A 17,883-nucleotide genomic window follows, 5' to 3' on the forward strand; every position below is an offset into this window, starting at 1 on the left:
TTCGATTATGGAAATGCACTTGGCCTTAAGTCCTTTGTTGGGGAACCAAAATCGAGATTAAGTTGGATTTAAATCTCGCGGGATTTGCATTGATTCTATTGGAAGGTTAACAAGTATCACGCATCTGTCTTTTTCTGAATGCAAGAATCTGCATAAGCTTCCGGAATTTATTGGACAAATGGAATTATTGGTTGAGTTGAATTTAAAATTCTCAGGGATTTCCATTCTCCCTTATTCCATTGGAAGGTTAAAAAATCTTGGATATTTGCTTTTAGCTTACTGCAATAATCTACATGAGCTTCCGAACTCTATAGGAGAACTAAAATCATTGGTCGAGTTGAATTTAGATAGCTCGGGGATCTTCATTCTCCCTGATTCCATTAGAAGGTTAAAGAATCTCAAGCATTTGCTTTTATGTGGATGCAAGAATCTTGTTGAGCTTCCGAACTTTATCGGGGAATTAGAATCATTGGTCATATTGGATTTAGCATTTTCAGGGTTATTCGTTCTCCCTGATTTCATTGGAATATTAATAAATTTCATGCATTTATCTTTTTCTGATTATGGAAATGCACTTGGCCTTAAGTCCTTTGTTGGGGAACCAAAATCAGAGATTAAGTTGGATTTAAATCTCCGCGGGATTTGCATTCTCCTTGATTCCATTGGAAGGTTAACAAGTATCACGCATTTGTCTTTTTCTGGATGCAAGAATCTGCATAAGCTTCCGGAAAATGGAATTATTGGTCGAGTTGAATTTAGAATCCTCAGGGATCTCCCTCCTCCCTGATTTCATTGGAAATCTGAAAAGACAAAGTCTTAAAGGTGGCATACACAGAGATACACATGATACCTTGTACTCTTGGAGGGGTGGAGACATTGGAAGAGCTCGATGCCTCGTTTTGTCCATATCTCATGGATGAAATCCCACAGAAAATGTGGAGCCTAACCCGTATGAGGATCTTGGACTTAGATGGGAGCCCAATCTCTACAGTGCCAAGAATGATCAATGGTTTCTCTAGTCTTCAAACCCTTAAAATTGCCAGCTGCCAGCTTTCCCCATTGCCAATGCTTCCCTCAAGTTTGAAATGCCTAGTGGTTGCAGCTGCTAAATTCCCTGTTCTTCCCGATCTCTCCAACCTAGTTCATTTACATCATCTCGAAGTGCGTCATCTCGAAGTGCGTAGACTTCATATGACATTTTGGTCTCCGGCAGACATTACCTCGCCTTGGGAGGACGTGCAATCCATCAATCGGCTTCCACTTAGTTTATCAACATTGAAACTTCACTCTATCCCGCAATTGCCAGATAATTTTAACTTCCAAAGCTTGTCGATTCTATCTATCAGCAAATGTCTGACAGCACACTTGCCCGATCTATCGCACTTGAAGGGGCTACAAGAGTTACGGCTCAGTGACTTCCCCGAACTGGTGGAGATTCCAGGTTTGGGGGAATTGGAATTACTGATGTTTCTGCACATTGCCATGTGTGATGTGATCAAACAATTGCCTAACCTGTCGAAGTTAAAAAATCTTCTGCGTCTGGAGGTAAAACATTGTGCAAAGTTGAGAGCTGTCGAAGACTTGACAGAGTTGAAAATTCTGAAGAATGTGGAGATCAGAAATTGCATGTCCTTGGAAAAGTTGCCCGATGTGTCGGCATCCACCAAGTTGGAGACAGAATGGACGCCACCAAAACCTGCAGAGCACACCATTCAGCCAGCAAAGCGATTGCGACTTTCGTTGGACTAGTATGAAAGGTAGTTGTAACCTTGTTGAAATCCTCAGGTTCCTTTCGATTACAATGAAGAAAAATAGAAGTTTTTATATCGGCTTTTATTTGCTAGCCCTGCAGAGCTGGCTTGGAATAAAGGCCAAGGAAGAGTTGGCTGCGAGTATTCAGAGTTTTGAAGCCCTGCCGTGGAATAAAAGCCAAATTTGCAACACCCGTTCACCACCGACATGAACTAATCTAGGTGTCCTCATGTCACTTCTTGAGCCATCTATTATAATTGTCGATGATGTTAAAATGATGTTTGCTTTCTCAAATTGAATTATCGCGATGCATGAAGTCGTTATGCTTTATTCATTTCGATTATCTCTGCCCCCGCCTATATAGGCCGTAGGTGGTAGTCAAGGGGTGTTTCCATCAGTGAGGCCTCCCCAGTAATTCCCTAGTGGGGTGCCTAGCGTGACTGCATTTCTTATTTTTACTTGCCGGTGCTCGCAAATCTCACTCTCCTCTTGTTGGAAGTGAATATTTTTCTTCCCCACTACGAGGAAATACTAACGATTTCACACTAAAAAAAAAAAAAAAAATGAACGTTAACAACTTCTCACTTCTAATCATCCTCACATCAGGTTCTCTCTTGAGGGTCATTGAATGTGTGAAGTATGGATTATTTTGTATGGCTCAACGAGTACTCATTACAAATATCTATGATGTCGGGTGCCTTAGCTACTATGGCATGTTTTAGTGTTTGTGGTCTTGCCAATGAAAGACTAAAATTATTTCCAATTTGTCATCCATCACACATTCGATGAAACAATAATGCGGAGTACTGCACTTACCAATTTCCAGATTTTATGACACATCAAGGACTAGGTTTGCATTCCTTACCCAAAAAAAAAAAAAAAAGGACTAGGTTTGCATTTAGCGTCCAAAAGAGCACATAGTGATGGTTTACATTGAAGTAATAATTTAAGTACCCTAGAATCAGAGAGTGAATTGACTCCACATTGAATCCCATTGGAAAATTGAAAGTGTTGCTGTAAATATGAAACATCTACACACGATGACTCCTATGAAAAACCTGTATGGGTCTCATACTCTGTTTATTTTTATTTTTTTTCCCCAGTAAATTTCTTCAGCAGATGTTAGTTTTGAGATGAATGTGGCGTGGCACAACTAGGATGGGGAAGCATACATGTCCCACAAGGGTGCGATGCAGCGCATATTACTTGTCTTTCATGGACCGCGCGCTGAATGATGAACTATGTGCTGCGAGGACCAATCAACAGTTTAAAATAACTACGCTAGAAACTCCTCTTTTTTTTTTCTTTTTTTTTTTGGCTAACATAGTTCGCAAATTTTGTGTTTTTATGTGGTTCTATAGGCAAATAAATCAACTCGAGATAGACAAAAGAAAAATAAAAATAAAAACCTTTGCACTTAAATCCTTACGCATTTCACTTGTAAAATGATTAATTAACAAGTTCTCGAGAAGCATCACTCGTGGGACATGTATGCTTCCCCATCCTATATGCATGGTGGTCATGTTGAGTCTCAATTTATTGGAGAGGTAAAATTAGCTTGTTGCACAAAAACATATTCGAAATGTTACATGTCCAGCGCTGGAAAAAAACAAAGGCCTTTGCAAAGAGTATTGTGTAATTGGGAGATAAGTTATGAGTCTAGACTGTGGACGGTTCTGTGAGAGTATGACTTTTCCAAGTGTGCATGTTTTCTTGTTATCCTCTCGTCCGGCTGTTCAGCATTAAGATTCTGCCTCTCCTAATCTACAAAAGCGTATTTTACCTTTTTTAGCATGCTCTGTCTTCTCCAACGCCATATTATGCATAACTGCAGTCGATAACTTGCTCCAAGGGCATCTTGTATGGATCATGTGCACTATGTAGAAGCTGAGTTAATAAAATCAGGCTATCTGCAAGCCTAGCAATAGAGTCCGGAAGCCCCGTGTATTGGATTGTTTTGGCTGAAATAATCATGTAACTGCTGGTATGTATTAGGGAGTGTTGTTGGTTCTCTTCTCATGATCACGAGGTTGTTTATGGTCATAGATACTTGGTACTAATGCTTAGGCACCAAAACTATGCAACAAACCAGTTTCAGGACAATGCCATGAAAGCCGATGACTATTTTCCTTTCCCCGGATATCCTTGATGTGTGCCGAAGTATCTCATCGGATTTCTGATCTATTACGTTCCTTGCAGGCAGAAGTATTGGGTCTCGATCCTGGAGAAATCGATGTTCCATTTGTTGGGGGTCCTGTAAAAGCGACAACTTTACTCTTTACCTCTTTAATCTCAGGTTTGTGGCGCATTCTTCCTAATAAGAACTCATATGTCCGACAAGGATGTTGTTAGACGTTGTAGTTTTCTATAAAATGACAAATGTCGGTTGGTATTCACAATCTATAGGTTAAACCACCTTGTTCTTTCACTCCTCAAGAAATTGATCACCTGACAGTAACATCTCACATCCAAAATGGTGGGACGGTACTGTTGAAGTAAATAAGTTTCCATTTTCTATGGATTTATCCATTTATATCACCGTTCTGGTCAGTTTCTTTAGTTTTGGATTTCCTGGTCGTAAAAATGGTGCTCTTGCTGTTCTAGTGATGCTATTATTGAAATGGGTTTTGACAAGCTTCGTAGTATTGAGGCCGCTTAAGGAGAATACTGACATGCTTAATCATGTTAGAGTCTCTAAATTCTTTAAATTAACAAGCATTTTTGAAGATGTGCTCTACTGAGAACTTCCTCATGAGAATGATGAGATTTTCGTGAGGATCACATCTTAGGTCCATGTAGGCATATATCTTTTGCAAGTCAACTTTATGGCGTTGTTTATGCACTGAAATGAACAAAAGAGAGCTTGTTATTATTATTTTTTTGGTTAAGAAGAGAGCTTGTTATTATTTCTACCTGCAGAAGTCATGGAATTTAATGGCAGCTTGGAAACCCTATCCACTACCACTACCCAAGAAAAAGTCTTAAGAAAGATCTTTTTCTGAATTAGTAGGACACCTCGCTTGTGAAAATATGTAGAAGGTGACTACTTGTCTCGGGCTATAGGTAGAAGCAAGCAGTTGTGGACAGATTACCATACATCTTTTGTTGTTACAGCTAAGAGAATGACTTGCATTTGGATGATAAGTGGAGTAGTCCATGCAGTGACACCATTAAATCATCTGATTTTCTTGAGAGTGATTGTTTTTTTCTTTGGGTAAGGTTTCTTGATAGTGATTGTTGATGTCTACTTTAAACTAAATTTTTTCCGCATCTATTTCCTCAGAGAAATTATGACATGACGTCTTAGCCTTCACTTCCCTGGTTCCTTACATTATGTCGGGAAGCCAACTGAATTGGGTACATCTGTGCTTTGACAACTTTCAGGCTAAAGCTGAAGCTGCCTCTGCAACTCTCTCTATGGTCAGTCCTCTTTTTGGCCCTCAAGATGTAGTCTGATCTCTTTCATGAATAGGAAATCTGATGGCTATTTGCTATGCGGACTGGACTCTTTTCATATACTCAAAAAATGTGAAAATGAAATATGCAGGCAGGCTTATGCTGTTGTGAAGTTTGCCAATGCATGCCTGCGTGGGTTGAGGGGCAATGCTGGCATTGTCGAAGTGTGCATTTGTTGCTTCTCAGGTTTGGTGCCTTGAAAAAACTTATTGAGATCCAATCTTTTTTCTTCTTAATTCACAATAAAATGACCGATGATTTTCTTTATTGTTGTCCCCATTTTTTCAGGGGAAAGAGCTTCCATTCTTTGCATCCAAAATCGCCTCGGTCATACTGGGGCTGATTAGGTTCTTCCCTCGGCCTGCTGAAGGAGTGCAAAAGGTCTAGAGTTTTAATATTCTTGAAATTTTTAGGTCTGCTTTGATTACATCAGAGGAAGATGAAGTTTTCTAATTTTGGTCTTTGTTTGTTAACCTGTAGAGATGGTTGGGAAAGGCAAAGAAAGAGTTAACAGCGAGCATTCAGAAGGGACGTGGCTTGTCCAAGGAAAAAGGCGTCCCCTGCATAGTTTCCCGCTATTTTCTACTCAAAATAGGTACTTGGGAATAAGTGGTTCAAACCAAACAAGATATCCAAGTTTTTTTTTGCCTACGTGGCATAGAGGTTTTTCTTTTCTCACATGCAATGTACTCAAATGTTGGTCTATGTAATAACATGGTGGACTGATGTTGGTGTATATCATTGTACTATGTCCATCTTTCTCGTGTTTCCAACTTTGAGATGCACCTGTAATGTCGCCTCCAAGTAGCACTATTAGTTGTGCAATGCTGCAGTAAGCAAATGGTAGACAGAGGGTGCTGCGTTGGGCTTGCAGTTTAAGGGACTCGATCGCAGCTTCTTGTGGCTTTATCCAGAAGCTGTGACGGACAAATGAGCAAGAGAGCCATCATAGAGGCTCTTCTTCGGTGTTGGGCAGGGGGGAGTTTCGGAATTTTTCAATCTGTAGATGCGTCTATCACCAGCAGCAATCCTCACGCCAAGTTTTTACACCCATGGAGAGGACAACTCGCATCCGTAACGTATTGCCAAGAGAGTAAACCGGTTTAACCGGTTTGGAACCGGTTTCGAAATCGGTTCTCAGGTAAACTCAATCCAAACCCCATAATGACGTCCTTTTCTCCTCTCTCTCTCTCTCTCTCTCTCTCTCTCTCTCTCGGATTGCGGCCTCGCCTATGTCGGTCGGCCATCAACCAGCCCACTAGTACTCTCTGTTTTCGTTTTCAATTTCTTCATCGAATGTTACGATTTCGGTGTGCTGCGATTTTGGTTTGTTCGTTTCTAATTTCTTTTTTCTTTTGTTTTTTGAACTGCCCTCAATTTGATGTCTCACTTCAAGCTTGATTCTGTTTCAAGTCTCTTTTGCTACTTGCAATGGCACCAGCCGTCACCATATCAGAAGTTCGAGGCGTTCCTGAGTTTCAGGGGACTGATGCTCGGACAACTTATACTGGTTGCTTCCGCAGTACAATGGTGGAGAAAGAAATCCGTGTCAAAGACGACGAAGAGCTCCAAGTTGGTCAGAAGATTGGTGGAAACGACACTAACATCCATAAGGATTCTCTTACAATGCGTGATTTGTGCATATGGTAGATTGCACTTCAAAGTCGGACGGGAGAGCATCACTATACAATTTGGTTTTGAGCTTGACATCATTTGCCTCCACCTTGAATTTTGGATCTGGAGACGGATATGTCAAGCTTAAAATCAAATCCCGTCACTTCTGTCTCTCCCCAGTAGGAAAGAAAAGGGTAAGTTTTGTTTTTCCGCAACTTTTTCGAATTATTTAATTTTAACATAATTTGTGACGCAATTTTTAAGCTAAAAATTTCATCAATCATGTTATACATATAAAGTTAAACAATGGACTCTGCACTTTTGGCTCTTATATAATCTAGTCTCCCTTGAAACGATAAGAAAGGGAAAGGGCCAGTTGGTTTGTTGAAATTCTTCGTTTCTTGTTTCGTTGAGAATAGAAATGAGTATTTTCTTTCCTTGTAAAGGTGTTTAGTCTATCAATAGACAGAAAATGTAATGCTGAGTGAACACTTTAAACATGCGCGAGTTGTCTTATTTTCAAATTGATAGAAGAAAATGGTAATTATTGCTTTCGATGTTGCCACTCATCTTCATTCTTTGCTGTTGTTGACAGTTAAAAAACAAGCAGTATGAGCACTCTGTGTGGGTCTTAGTAATGACTTAACACTTGAAGAATTAGCCCGTTTGCCAAAGCCTAGGATTCTTGAAGGGGGAAGAATTAACTCCATAGGCAACTTTAAAAAATCTTCTTCGTACTTTGAGATGGCTTGCTTGGCATCATTGCCTGCAGCATCTTTTAGCGATGAAATATTCACCTGCTGTATTTGGTCATGCTCGACTTTCCACAAGGCAACATCACTGACTGACTGAGGTGGATAGAGGAAAATTGAGGTATGGACACACCTCGTTCATGTTGGCTTCAAATTCTATCAATTGACCTCTGCTAGCTAGTTGTATGGTGCTGTATTCTCATACTTTTCGTCAGAATGTAATCGGCCTTTTCTTTTTCACTGCAGATGGTGAAAAAGTTGAAAGTTCTAAATTTTACATGGTGCAGAGTGTTAACCAAGACAACTGATTTTTCTGAGTTTAGCAATTATGAGAAATTGATTTTCACTTGGTGTGTGATGTCTGCGGTTGATAGCCCAATCGCTGAGCTAAAACTGCTAAGTAAGTTGAATATTGAGGGAGGCAATTCCCTCCAAGTGTTGTATGTTGTATGAAGAAATCAGTTCTCTAGTATACTTGTTAGAGATTATTGTGTGCTTGACAGACAAACTATTCAAGCTTTGTGACACTAGGAAATCTAAAATCTTTGACGAATTTGATTCTAGTAGCAGTCAACTTCATCACTTTATTGGAAGGTTAATGGATCTCGTGCATTTGCGTTTGCTTGCATGCCATATAAGCTTTTGAACTCTATTGGGGAACTAGAATCATTGGTCCAATTGGATTTAGCCCAATTCTATTGGAAATCTAACGAGACTAAAAGGTCATTAGGGTGCCACACACAAATACACACGATACCTTGTGCTTTTTGTGGGGGTGGAGACACTTGAAGTGCTCAATGCCTCGTTTTGTTACTATCTCATGCATGAAATCCCATGGTAAATGTGGAGGCTGAGCCTTCTGAGGATCTTGGACTATAGATGGGGCCCCAATCTCTACAATGTTATCATAGGTCAGTGGTTTCTCTAGTCTGCAAATGCTTAAAATTGCAAGCCAAAGAGCTTCCCTCAAGTTTGAAATGTCTACTGGTTGAAGTTGTTGGATTCCCTGTTCTTCCCAACCTGTCAAGCCTGGTTCAAAGTGTGTGGAAGACATCCATCTATTGCATTTTGGTGTGTGAATGACGTTATTTCGCCTTGGAAGGACAGGCAGTCCATCCATCGGCTTCCATGTACCTTATCAACCTTGAAACTTGGCTGGATCCTGCAATTGCCAGATTTTTGCGACTTCAAAAGCTTGTCGGTCCTCTCTATCAGCAGATGGCAGTTTCCACACTTGCCCATCCTTATATACTTGGAGAGTTTAAGGGAATTGGAGATATCGTGGTGCGAATTCCTGGAGAGCACATGTGATCTATCTTGCTTGAAGAGGCTACACAAATTACAGCTCAATGACTTACCCAAACTGGCGGAGATTCCAGGTTTGGGGGAACTGGAATTACTGAAGTTTCTACACATTTCCAGGTATAATGCAATCAAACGATTGCCTAACCTGTCAAAGTTCAAAATCTACAGCATCCCAAGCTAGATGGTTGTGAAAAGAAGATAGTTGTCAAAGGCTTGAAAAGAGTTGAATTTATTGAAGAAGGTGGAGATTGCACATTGCATACCCCTGAAAAGTTTGCTGGATGTGCCGGCTGGCAATTGCGATTTACAGCGTTGCAGGACAAATAAACCTGAAGCAGAATGCATCATCTTGAAAATGCAAGGACTTCCAATGAAAGCACATCATGTACGGATTTGAGCTTGTGCTATATAAGGTGAGTGGCTTTGAACTCCTAGATTTTCTTAGCGTTCAAAGTGTGCCTCGGTCATACTGGGGCCGAAGAGGTTGGGCTTTTCCCCTTGGCCAGCTGGACGAGCATAGAAGGTGTGGAAGTATAGCCTGGTCAAAATCTTCAGGTGCGTTTTGATTACATCAAAGGAAAACAGAGGTTTTCATTTCGGCTTTTGTTTGCTAAACTGTTGAACTGAATTGGAAAAGAGGCAAAGAAAGAGTTGGCAGCGGGTATATAGAAGGGCATTCCGTTTATCAAAGAGTGAGCGCGTGGATTGAAGATGAAGATGTGGATTTTTCGTGAGAAAAAAGATGTACTCTACATAGGTTTCTACTCATCTCTCTACTCAAAGTTGGTTCCTTGCGCTAATGTGTAAGTGATTCAGAACTGGAACTAGGAAGATATGAAAGTTTCCTTTCGCATAGTCGGTGTAAAAAAAGCACTTAAGTTTGGTTTTTCTTTTCCTGCATGCAACGTTCTGAAATGGCCATTTGTGTAATTGACGGATGTTTGTGCATCATTGCTTGACGGATGTTTGTGCATCATTGCTCTGTGTATCTCGGCCGCTTTCATGTTCGCATCTCCCGACTTTCCAATGCACCCATAGAATCGCCTCCCAATGACACGATCGTGTGTGATGCTGCAGTAAGCAAGTGGTAGACAGAAGGGGCCGAGTGAAGGCCGTAGTTCTTCAGTGTTGGCGAGCATTGAAATTCAAGATACGCAAAATACCCAAACGGAGGTTTTAACAGTCTTCTTCCAGACGATTTGATCGAATAATTAGAGAGGCGGCAGAGCTATTTTTACAGTGACTGCCTGAAATCAGATATAAGCAGGGCTTCAAGGGATAACCTGGTATTTGCTTTCACAGGGCGCTTAATCCGAGTTGGTGCGTGCTCGTCCAGCCCAGTAGGACAAAAGGCTAGTTTCTTGGGGCATAAGGCTGGGGTGTCGATTGCATTATTTTATGCAGATTCAAATGTGATAAAGAACTCAATCAATCGCTCCAAATCAGACGTTGACATCTCTAGGAGACAATTGAATAGTTTAAATTTGGAAATCTCAATCGATCTTAATACGATTTAGGGGTACGGTTTGATCCCGTTATTCCGTTTTACTTTAGATACAAGAGAGGAAGTGTGTGTAGCTTTAAGACCCTCCTAGTCATTGTATTTTCTTTACTTCTTAGCCCTTTTTTAACTTTTTTTTACATGTTAATAAAATGGGCCAAAGCCAATAAAATCAATCGGAGATTATTATATGATGCAGTAAAGTCATTGCATTAATGGACCTGAAATCCAAGCCCAACAAATTCTATATAGAATATTATATGGACCATCTTTGTGCTCTCGAGCTTCATGTTGGGCCCTCCAGAAGAGCTTGCTTCGGGAAGGCACTTGACCACCCCAGAGAAAGCCTGAATCATGCCACCTCCGATTAATGGGTAAATGACTAATATTTTCTGCATCCGTAGCTCGATAATATTTCCTCCACTCATTCCTTTAATTAGTGGGTTACAAGTTGTAGATATCATCTACGTGCAAATTAATTAAAAATATGTGATATTCATATTTGCTACCCATCAAGCGGAAGACTAGTCAAAGGAAAATTTCTCTAACCAACGATGGAGGAACACATCACCCTGAGTAAATTGGCAAGTTTTGAGGCATGGAGTAATGCCCAGTTTAGGGAGATCTAAGCATCCTTGCCTACAGTTACAGGAATAGTTGGAAAAAGTTCATTAACTTACTAATCAAAGGTATAGTTGAAGAAAGTTTTCTCAAATCACAGACAAAAGAAAATATAAGCTTATCTTGTAATATTTTGAATCTCTTTTTTGGATTAAAAAATAGTTGTAACTAGATCACTTCAAAATGACATGTATCTAAAGTAAAAAGCTCTTATTTCGAGCAACTAAATGATATGAAGTTTGTCCTGCCAAATATAAGTAACCGATTAAAGTGGGCTTAGGTCACTAAAGAAAAAAAAAAAGGTGGGCCAAGGTCGTGGGTGGCAGCAAAAGTCTCTTGTCCTCTTCATTTCTCTTTCCTCTCTTATCTTTTATGAATGCCTCAACCAGTTCCTCGCAATTGAGTTGAATTAACAAATAAAAAGATAAATAAATAAAAAGATGTGGAAATACGCGAAAGGTGGAGTCGTCCATCCCCCTTTTGCTTTCGCGTCAATCTCTCTCTCCGCGCGCATAAAAGATATTGAGGATGGATGATTGAAACTTCTGCAAATGGACATGCAGTGCTTGTAGTTTCCACGCAATGAATCACGCTAAACTTTGCAACTAACTAAATGATAATTTTAATTTTAATCTTTCAGTTATTGTCTTCTATTTCTTTCAATTTCTAAGGCACTTGGGAAAAAGCCATTTGCGGGGGCACTTATTGCATCTACGAGAATTTTGACGATTTAGGCCATCAGAAACGGCGAATCAAGCGTTGAGTAGTAATGTCGATCGTACAGGGCTGTGTCAATTAGAATTCTCCCTTGGGCTTGTGATTTGTCTCTCTGTGGTAGAGTTGGATTTTTTTTTTTTGGTGGAAGGGCGTGTTTCTTGTGAAATTTTTTCGTTAGTTTGAAAAATTAGATATGAGTCAAGAAATAGTTCGATTGATCGAAACTCAATAAGTGTTAAATTCAAGAAAGATGGTCCAACATCAATATGGGACGAGGTGGATTCTAAAGACCAAATTATAGAGTCGGGCCACGTGTTTTCACTTTCCTTGCGTTTACATGGGGCTTTCACAAGGAGTTCGAGTGGCAGCTTTGGTGATTGAATCCACCTAATCTTGACTAAAGTTGCATATAATTAATTTTATCCCTTGCTTCTCAAGTCCTTTTTTTGGAGGATTAACTTTCTTATGGTGGGATTCAGACGTCTTGCATGCTGTCCAGCGTTTTCACGGAAATTTCGATTTTTTTTAACTTTTTTTCTGGAAATTTAATGAAGTGTGTAAGAATTGTGTCAATGTCTTGTATGGATCTAATTTATTCATTCGTTCAAAAAGGAGAATCAAATTATTACAAGATAAGGGTCGTACTTTAAAATAACATATACATCACATATGTCGGTTCACGTAAAAGATCTGCTTTACAGCAATTAAATCCTTTAAAGTTTGTCTAGCTAATATAAATAACCGAACACTTTAAAGTTTGTCTTGCTAAAATCTGCTTTACAGCAATTAAATCCTTTAAAGTTTGTCTAGCTAATATAAATAACCGAATACTTTAAAGTTTGTCTTGCTAAAATCTGCTTTCCAGCAATTATATTCACCTGCTCCCACGATTTCCTCTCAATTTCAACTTTATCCTGAAATCACCAAGCAACTTCTGTCGATCCCGTTGCAAAAAGTCTCTTGTCCTATTCATTTCTCTTTCCTCTCTTATATTTTATGTATATCTCCCCCACCCACTTGCAATTGAATTGCATTTGCGAATCTAGGTTGTGGAACAACACGGAAGGTGCAGTCGTCTCACCCTTTGATTTTTTCCAACATGTCACTTCAAGTTATACCTGCGAATAGAGAACCTCTCTCTAATTTTGCATTTTTGTATGAAGGATCTTGAGGATGGAATGACTGAGACTTCTGTAAATGTACAGGCTAGTGCATTTAGTTTTCATGCAATTCACTGATGCTGAACTTTGCAACTAATTAAATGAAATTTGCACCTATGTCTAGCCATTCCTTAGCTATAGTATTTAGGTAGGGAGGAGTCTCTCTCACTTGGTTCAGATTATAAGTTATAAAGATTTCATTTGGATGACGTGTTTTCTACTTCAATTTTTCATTTTTAGTCTTTTTTTTTTCTGAATTTCTAAGGAACTTCGGAATCCATTTGAGAGGACACTTATCGCCTCATAAGCTTGTTACAATTTTGACAATTGTGCCAATGGAAATAGCACATCAAGCAATGAATCATAGTGTCGATCATACAGGCCTATGTCAGTAAGGGAGAACACTAACATCAATGGCGTTGCTTTACCAAAAAAAAAAAAAAAACATCAATGGCGTTGAGTATCGTTAAACACAAACTATTTGGTACAAAGCTAGCATAATAAGTTGCTTGTCCACAAGAAGTACCCACTTTGGCTTGTGATTTGTCTCTTTGTGGTAGAGTTGGGTGTGCATCTCGTGCAAATCTCTTTCTTTATTGTATTTCTTTGAAATTAGATATGAGTAGAGAAATAGTTCGATTGATTGAAATTAAATAAGTATATTATTCAAGAAGGATGGATCGATTGTTTGAATGGGACGAGGTGGAGCCTCGAGTGGGCTTCTTGACCAAAATAACAGAGTCGTCCTGCCACAGGCTTTCACCTTCCTTGTGCTTACTTGGCGCTTTTGCAAGGAGTTGATTGGAAGCTTCATTTGTTCATTATTTAGAGATGGCTTGAATAAAGCGTCCTACCGTCTATCTTTTCTGTCTTACATGAAAAGGCAAATACGCACATAAAATATACAGCTCTAGTGGTTGAATCCACCTCATCTTGACTGAAGTCACCTATTATAATTTTTGATGCCTTGCATTTCAAGTCTCTTCTTGGAGGATTAACTTTCTTCTAGTGGGACTCGGAAGTCTTGGATGCAGTGCAGCATCCTCGCGGAAATTGCTAATTTTTTCTTAAACTTCAGTCTTATGTTTTAATGAAATGTGTAAGGACTGTGCCAGGTTTTGAATGGATCCAACCTGTGCCATCTCTAGAATAGATCCAATTTTATCTTGATTTGAGAGGGATAAAAATTCGATTAGGACTAGGCAGCCCCATTCGGCTGATGTTGGTGATATTGTCCATTTTGATAACGTTTTGCTTTCCTTGAACAATGTTGAAATTTTTTATACTAATTTGAGCTTGTGAGAGACTAATCTATCAATGTAATAAGTTTGATATAGGTAATGGTGGAAGAGAGAAAAATATGATGCCCGATATTCCCAAACAATAAAAAAAGAGACTTTTTGGTACAAAGCTAGCTTTGTGATCACACCACCACCCCAAAGCGCTTCGAGTGAGGGCTAGCAAACCTCACCCATCATGCATTGCTGGTGCCACCATAGGAAAAGTACTAAAAAGTTCTAAACTTATTGCATTAATATTAATTCAGTCTAAATTTTTAATTGGACTAATTTAGTCCTAAATTTTTCATATTGATACCAATTCAGTTATAAACCTTTCAATTAGATCAATTGAGTCCTAAATCTTTTCACATTGCTATCAATTTATTCCATTCGGCCAATTTTGGCTAAGCGGGTGCTAACGTGGACACCGTCGATGGCCGTACGTTGACATGGCAATTTTAATATTTTTTTGAATTCTTTTTTTTTTCCTTTTCCTTTTCTTTTCCTTCTTCCTCCTTGGACTCTCCTTGCAATGGCCACCGAGGGTCGCAGCCCTCACCTAGGACTGCAAGCGAGGGCTTCATGGCTCTTGTCGGAGGCTCGCCAACCATTGCAAGGAGAGTCCAAGGAGGAAGAAGAAGGAAAAGAAAAAGGAAAAAGAAAAAAAAGAAAAGAAAAAAATTATAAAAAAGTATGAAAAAAAATTAAAAATTGCCAGTATCGGCATTTGGCCGATTGACGTCCACGTTAGCACTAGCCAATCAAAATTGGATGGGTGGACTGAATTAGGATCAATATAAAAATGTTTATGACTAAATTAATCAAATTAAAAGGTTTACAACTGAATTGATACTAATATGAAAGGTTTATGACTAAATTAGTCCAATTAAAAGGTTTATGATTAAATTAGTCCAATTAAAAGGTTTATGATTAAATTAGTACAAATATAATAGGTTTGTAACTTTTTTGGTACTTTTCTCACGTGACCTCCACACCACTACACAAGGGATGTCTAACCCTCACACAATGTGGCAGTGATGGCCCAAAAACCATGTGATGTAAGCGGGGATAGATGAAGGTCTTTGTCTCCGACACTTTGGGCAAGGGTTAGTGATCCTCTCGCCGATCCCACCACATGTGCCTCTAGCTAGAGATGTAGACCGATTGAAGGGAGTAATCACAAATTGGGCTTGCTCCTCTTGAAAATCTAGCCTTTGACTTTTTTATTTCTCCCTTTCTGTTGATGAAATTAAGAAGATTTCACGTATATAGGCTTCATTTTATCCCCTTTTAAAGAGATAAATTTATACTGGAAAAATGGGCAAAGCTAAACGCTAATCAAAATATACACACGAACGGATATATATACAAGATATTTTGTATGTTGTTTAGTATTGGTATTGAGTATTTGAGAGCATCCAACTAATTTCATGATTTGTGATATAATCCCATTGCCTAAATCTACTTTCGTACCAACTCGAACAATTTATGTTTGTGTTTTCAGAACGTCTTTTCATGGTCAAAGTAGAAAATGGGATAAGCACAAGTACTTTCCGCCCAGAGAATTTTATGTGCTTGACCGGAAAGGCAGGTTCTTAAAATTTTAAGCTCGTTATAATTATCTTGGTGGTTGAGGCCTGTTGGGTGGACCGCCACACCACGTGCTACGAAAGCAACTAAGAAGCCTCAAAAAGTTTTTACCCCATTGCAAAAGTCTCCTGTACTCTTCGTGTCTCCTTCCTCTATTTTATGTATGCTTCCTCATCGCAATTGAGTTGAATTGTCAGAGAAAAAAAAAAGAGTTGTGGAAAAACACGAAAGCTATAAAGTCATGCATGTCTGTCCTTTTGCTTTTTCAGTTTCCTTGCATTTACATGGGGATTTCACAGGGAGTGAGAGGAAGCTTCGTGTGTTCATTACATGGACATGGCTTAAACGGAGCGATCCTATTCCGCGCGTTTTCACTTTCCTTACGCTCGTCGGTGTGCAAATTTGTCGATGAGGGTTGTTTGAGAGTTTGGAAACAGCGGAACTACCCCCACTTACAATGGCCATGACATCAGCAGGGCCTGCACTTACTTTATTTTTGTCCTTCATCCTCCTATGACATTTTAGTTGACACGAACCTATGCACCATTGAATTAGATAGCTTGACTTTATAGAATACTGTGTTGGTTCGATGAGCTTATAGAAAATGAGAGATTTTACCTCCAATCAGGTAGACCAATTAAAGGGAGTAATCACGAGCTGAGCTTGTTACTCTTGAAGATGTAGCCTTTGACTATTTTCTTTCTCCCTTTCTCTTGAAGATTCTAGAATGTTTGCACATATACGGTCATCATTTTATCCCCTTTAAAAAAGATCAGCTTGTACCAAAAAATGGGAGAGCTAAATGTGAATCAATATTATATGCACACACAAAGATATATACAAAATATGTTGTATGTTGTTTGGTATTGAAATTGCGTATTGAATATTTGACATTATCCAACCAATTTCATGATTCATGATATAATCCCACTACCTAAGTCTACTTTCGTGCCACCTCCTTGAATTATGTTTGAGTTTTCAATATGCCCTTTCTCATGGTTAGAGTTGAAAAATGGGACAAGCCACAAGAGAATTTTATGTGCTTGACCCAAAAAGCAGGTTGATTTTTATTTTTTATTTATTTATTTTAGGAAAAGCAAAGGCACCTTCCGACCTAGTTTCCATAAAGTTCGGCATTTTTTAGAAACTCCATGCCTCCCTTCAACTTTTTCTCGACTATTGCTTTGCTTCCATAAAATATGCACATGCGAGGGTTTCCTTGCTATTTCTTTTCACCCTTTTCGATTGCATTATTGTCCTTATCACGTTCACATCAAACTACCCTGCTTGATGATGGTTGACGCATCAAGCATGCTACTCTATGCATAGAAATTACTAGGTGGATCATATGCATATGCCCTTGATAGCACGTTATTAAAATTTTAAGCTTCTTATAATTTTCTTGATGGTTTAGGCCTGTAGGTGGATTATCACATAATTCATGTGCTATGAAAGCTGTGTCAATCTTTACTTTTGACCTATCGAAAAGGATTGAATCCACTGCTTCAAGCAAGTATATTTTTTCCCAGACGCATGACTACATGTTTAACCATTTTAGAGTCTCTACATTCTTTGAATTAACGAGCCATTTCGAAGATGTCTTTTGCAAGTGAACTTTATGGCGTGAAGCTTCTGACGATGCACCGTGATGAACTTAAGAGAGCTCGACATCCACTACTACCACCCAAGATCTTTGTGGGAATTAACGGGACACCTCGCCTGTGAAAGTATGTACAAGGTGATGACTGTCTTGGGCTATAGGCAGAAGCAAGCAGTTGTGGAGAATATCTTCGTTTATGATTATTTTTTCTGCTACTCGTTAAGAAAAACAATGGAAATTGACAGAGAGAATGTATAAACAGAGCACCATACATCTCTTGTAGTTACGGCTCAGAGAATTACTTGAATTTAGTGGACAAGTTTCATGCAATGAGAGAATCGTTATAGGCATCGGATTTTCTAAAAGTAATTGTTGATGTCTAGTCAAAACTGGATTTTTTTGCATCTACTTTCACAATGAAATTATGTCATGACATCTTAGTATTTGCTTCTCTGCTTAAATTTTTTTCGTGAAGCCAGCTGAATTGAGTACGTCTGTGCCTCGACAACTTTCAGGTTAAAGCTGGCGCTAGCTC

The 17,883-nt window shown here is 39.1% G+C and overlaps 1 protein-coding gene across 3 annotated transcripts; it reads left to right on the plus strand.

Moving 5' to 3' along the window:
* Positions 1-63: 63 nt before the first annotated feature.
* LOC104414063 lies at positions 64-9,839 on the plus strand. Of its 3 annotated transcripts, XM_039300913.1 has the most exons (11): positions 64-1,757; positions 1,845-1,973; positions 3,952-4,048; positions 5,137-5,172; positions 5,300-5,394; positions 5,497-5,589; positions 5,689-6,349; positions 6,622-7,016; positions 7,418-7,695; positions 7,821-9,292; positions 9,386-9,839. In XM_039300913.1, exon 1 carries the CDS (start codon positions 844-846, stop codon positions 1,747-1,749), a length of 906 nt encoding a protein of 301 aa, XP_039156847.1. In that variant the 5' UTR covers positions 64-843; the 3' UTR covers positions 1,750-1,757; positions 1,845-1,973; positions 3,952-4,048; positions 5,137-5,172; positions 5,300-5,394; positions 5,497-5,589; positions 5,689-6,349; positions 6,622-7,016; positions 7,418-7,695; positions 7,821-9,292; positions 9,386-9,839. The 3 variants fall into 3 exon arrangements, with proteins under 3 accessions (XP_039156847.1, XP_039156848.1, XP_039156849.1); XM_039300914.1 differs by lacking the exons at positions 5,137-5,172; positions 5,300-5,394; positions 5,497-5,589; ... (3 more) ...; positions 7,821-9,292; positions 9,386-9,839 and adding an exon at positions 5,036-5,078; XM_039300915.1 differs by lacking the exons at positions 5,137-5,172; positions 5,300-5,394; positions 5,497-5,589; ... (3 more) ...; positions 7,821-9,292; positions 9,386-9,839 and adding an exon at positions 4,159-4,283.
* Positions 9,840-17,883: the final 8,044 nt, after the last annotated feature.

The sequence above is a fragment of the Eucalyptus grandis genome, chromosome 8, assembly GCF_016545825.1.
Source record: "Eucalyptus grandis isolate ANBG69807.140 chromosome 8, ASM1654582v1, whole genome shotgun sequence".
Lineage (NCBI taxonomy): Eukaryota > Viridiplantae > Streptophyta > Magnoliopsida > Myrtales > Myrtaceae > Eucalyptus > Eucalyptus grandis.

What these genes read in the sequence shown, in the direction of transcription:
- LOC104414063 (XM_039300913.1), top strand. Translation starts at nt 844, where the DNA reads ATGATACCTTGTACTCTTGGAGGGGTGGAGACATTGGAAGAGCTCGAT.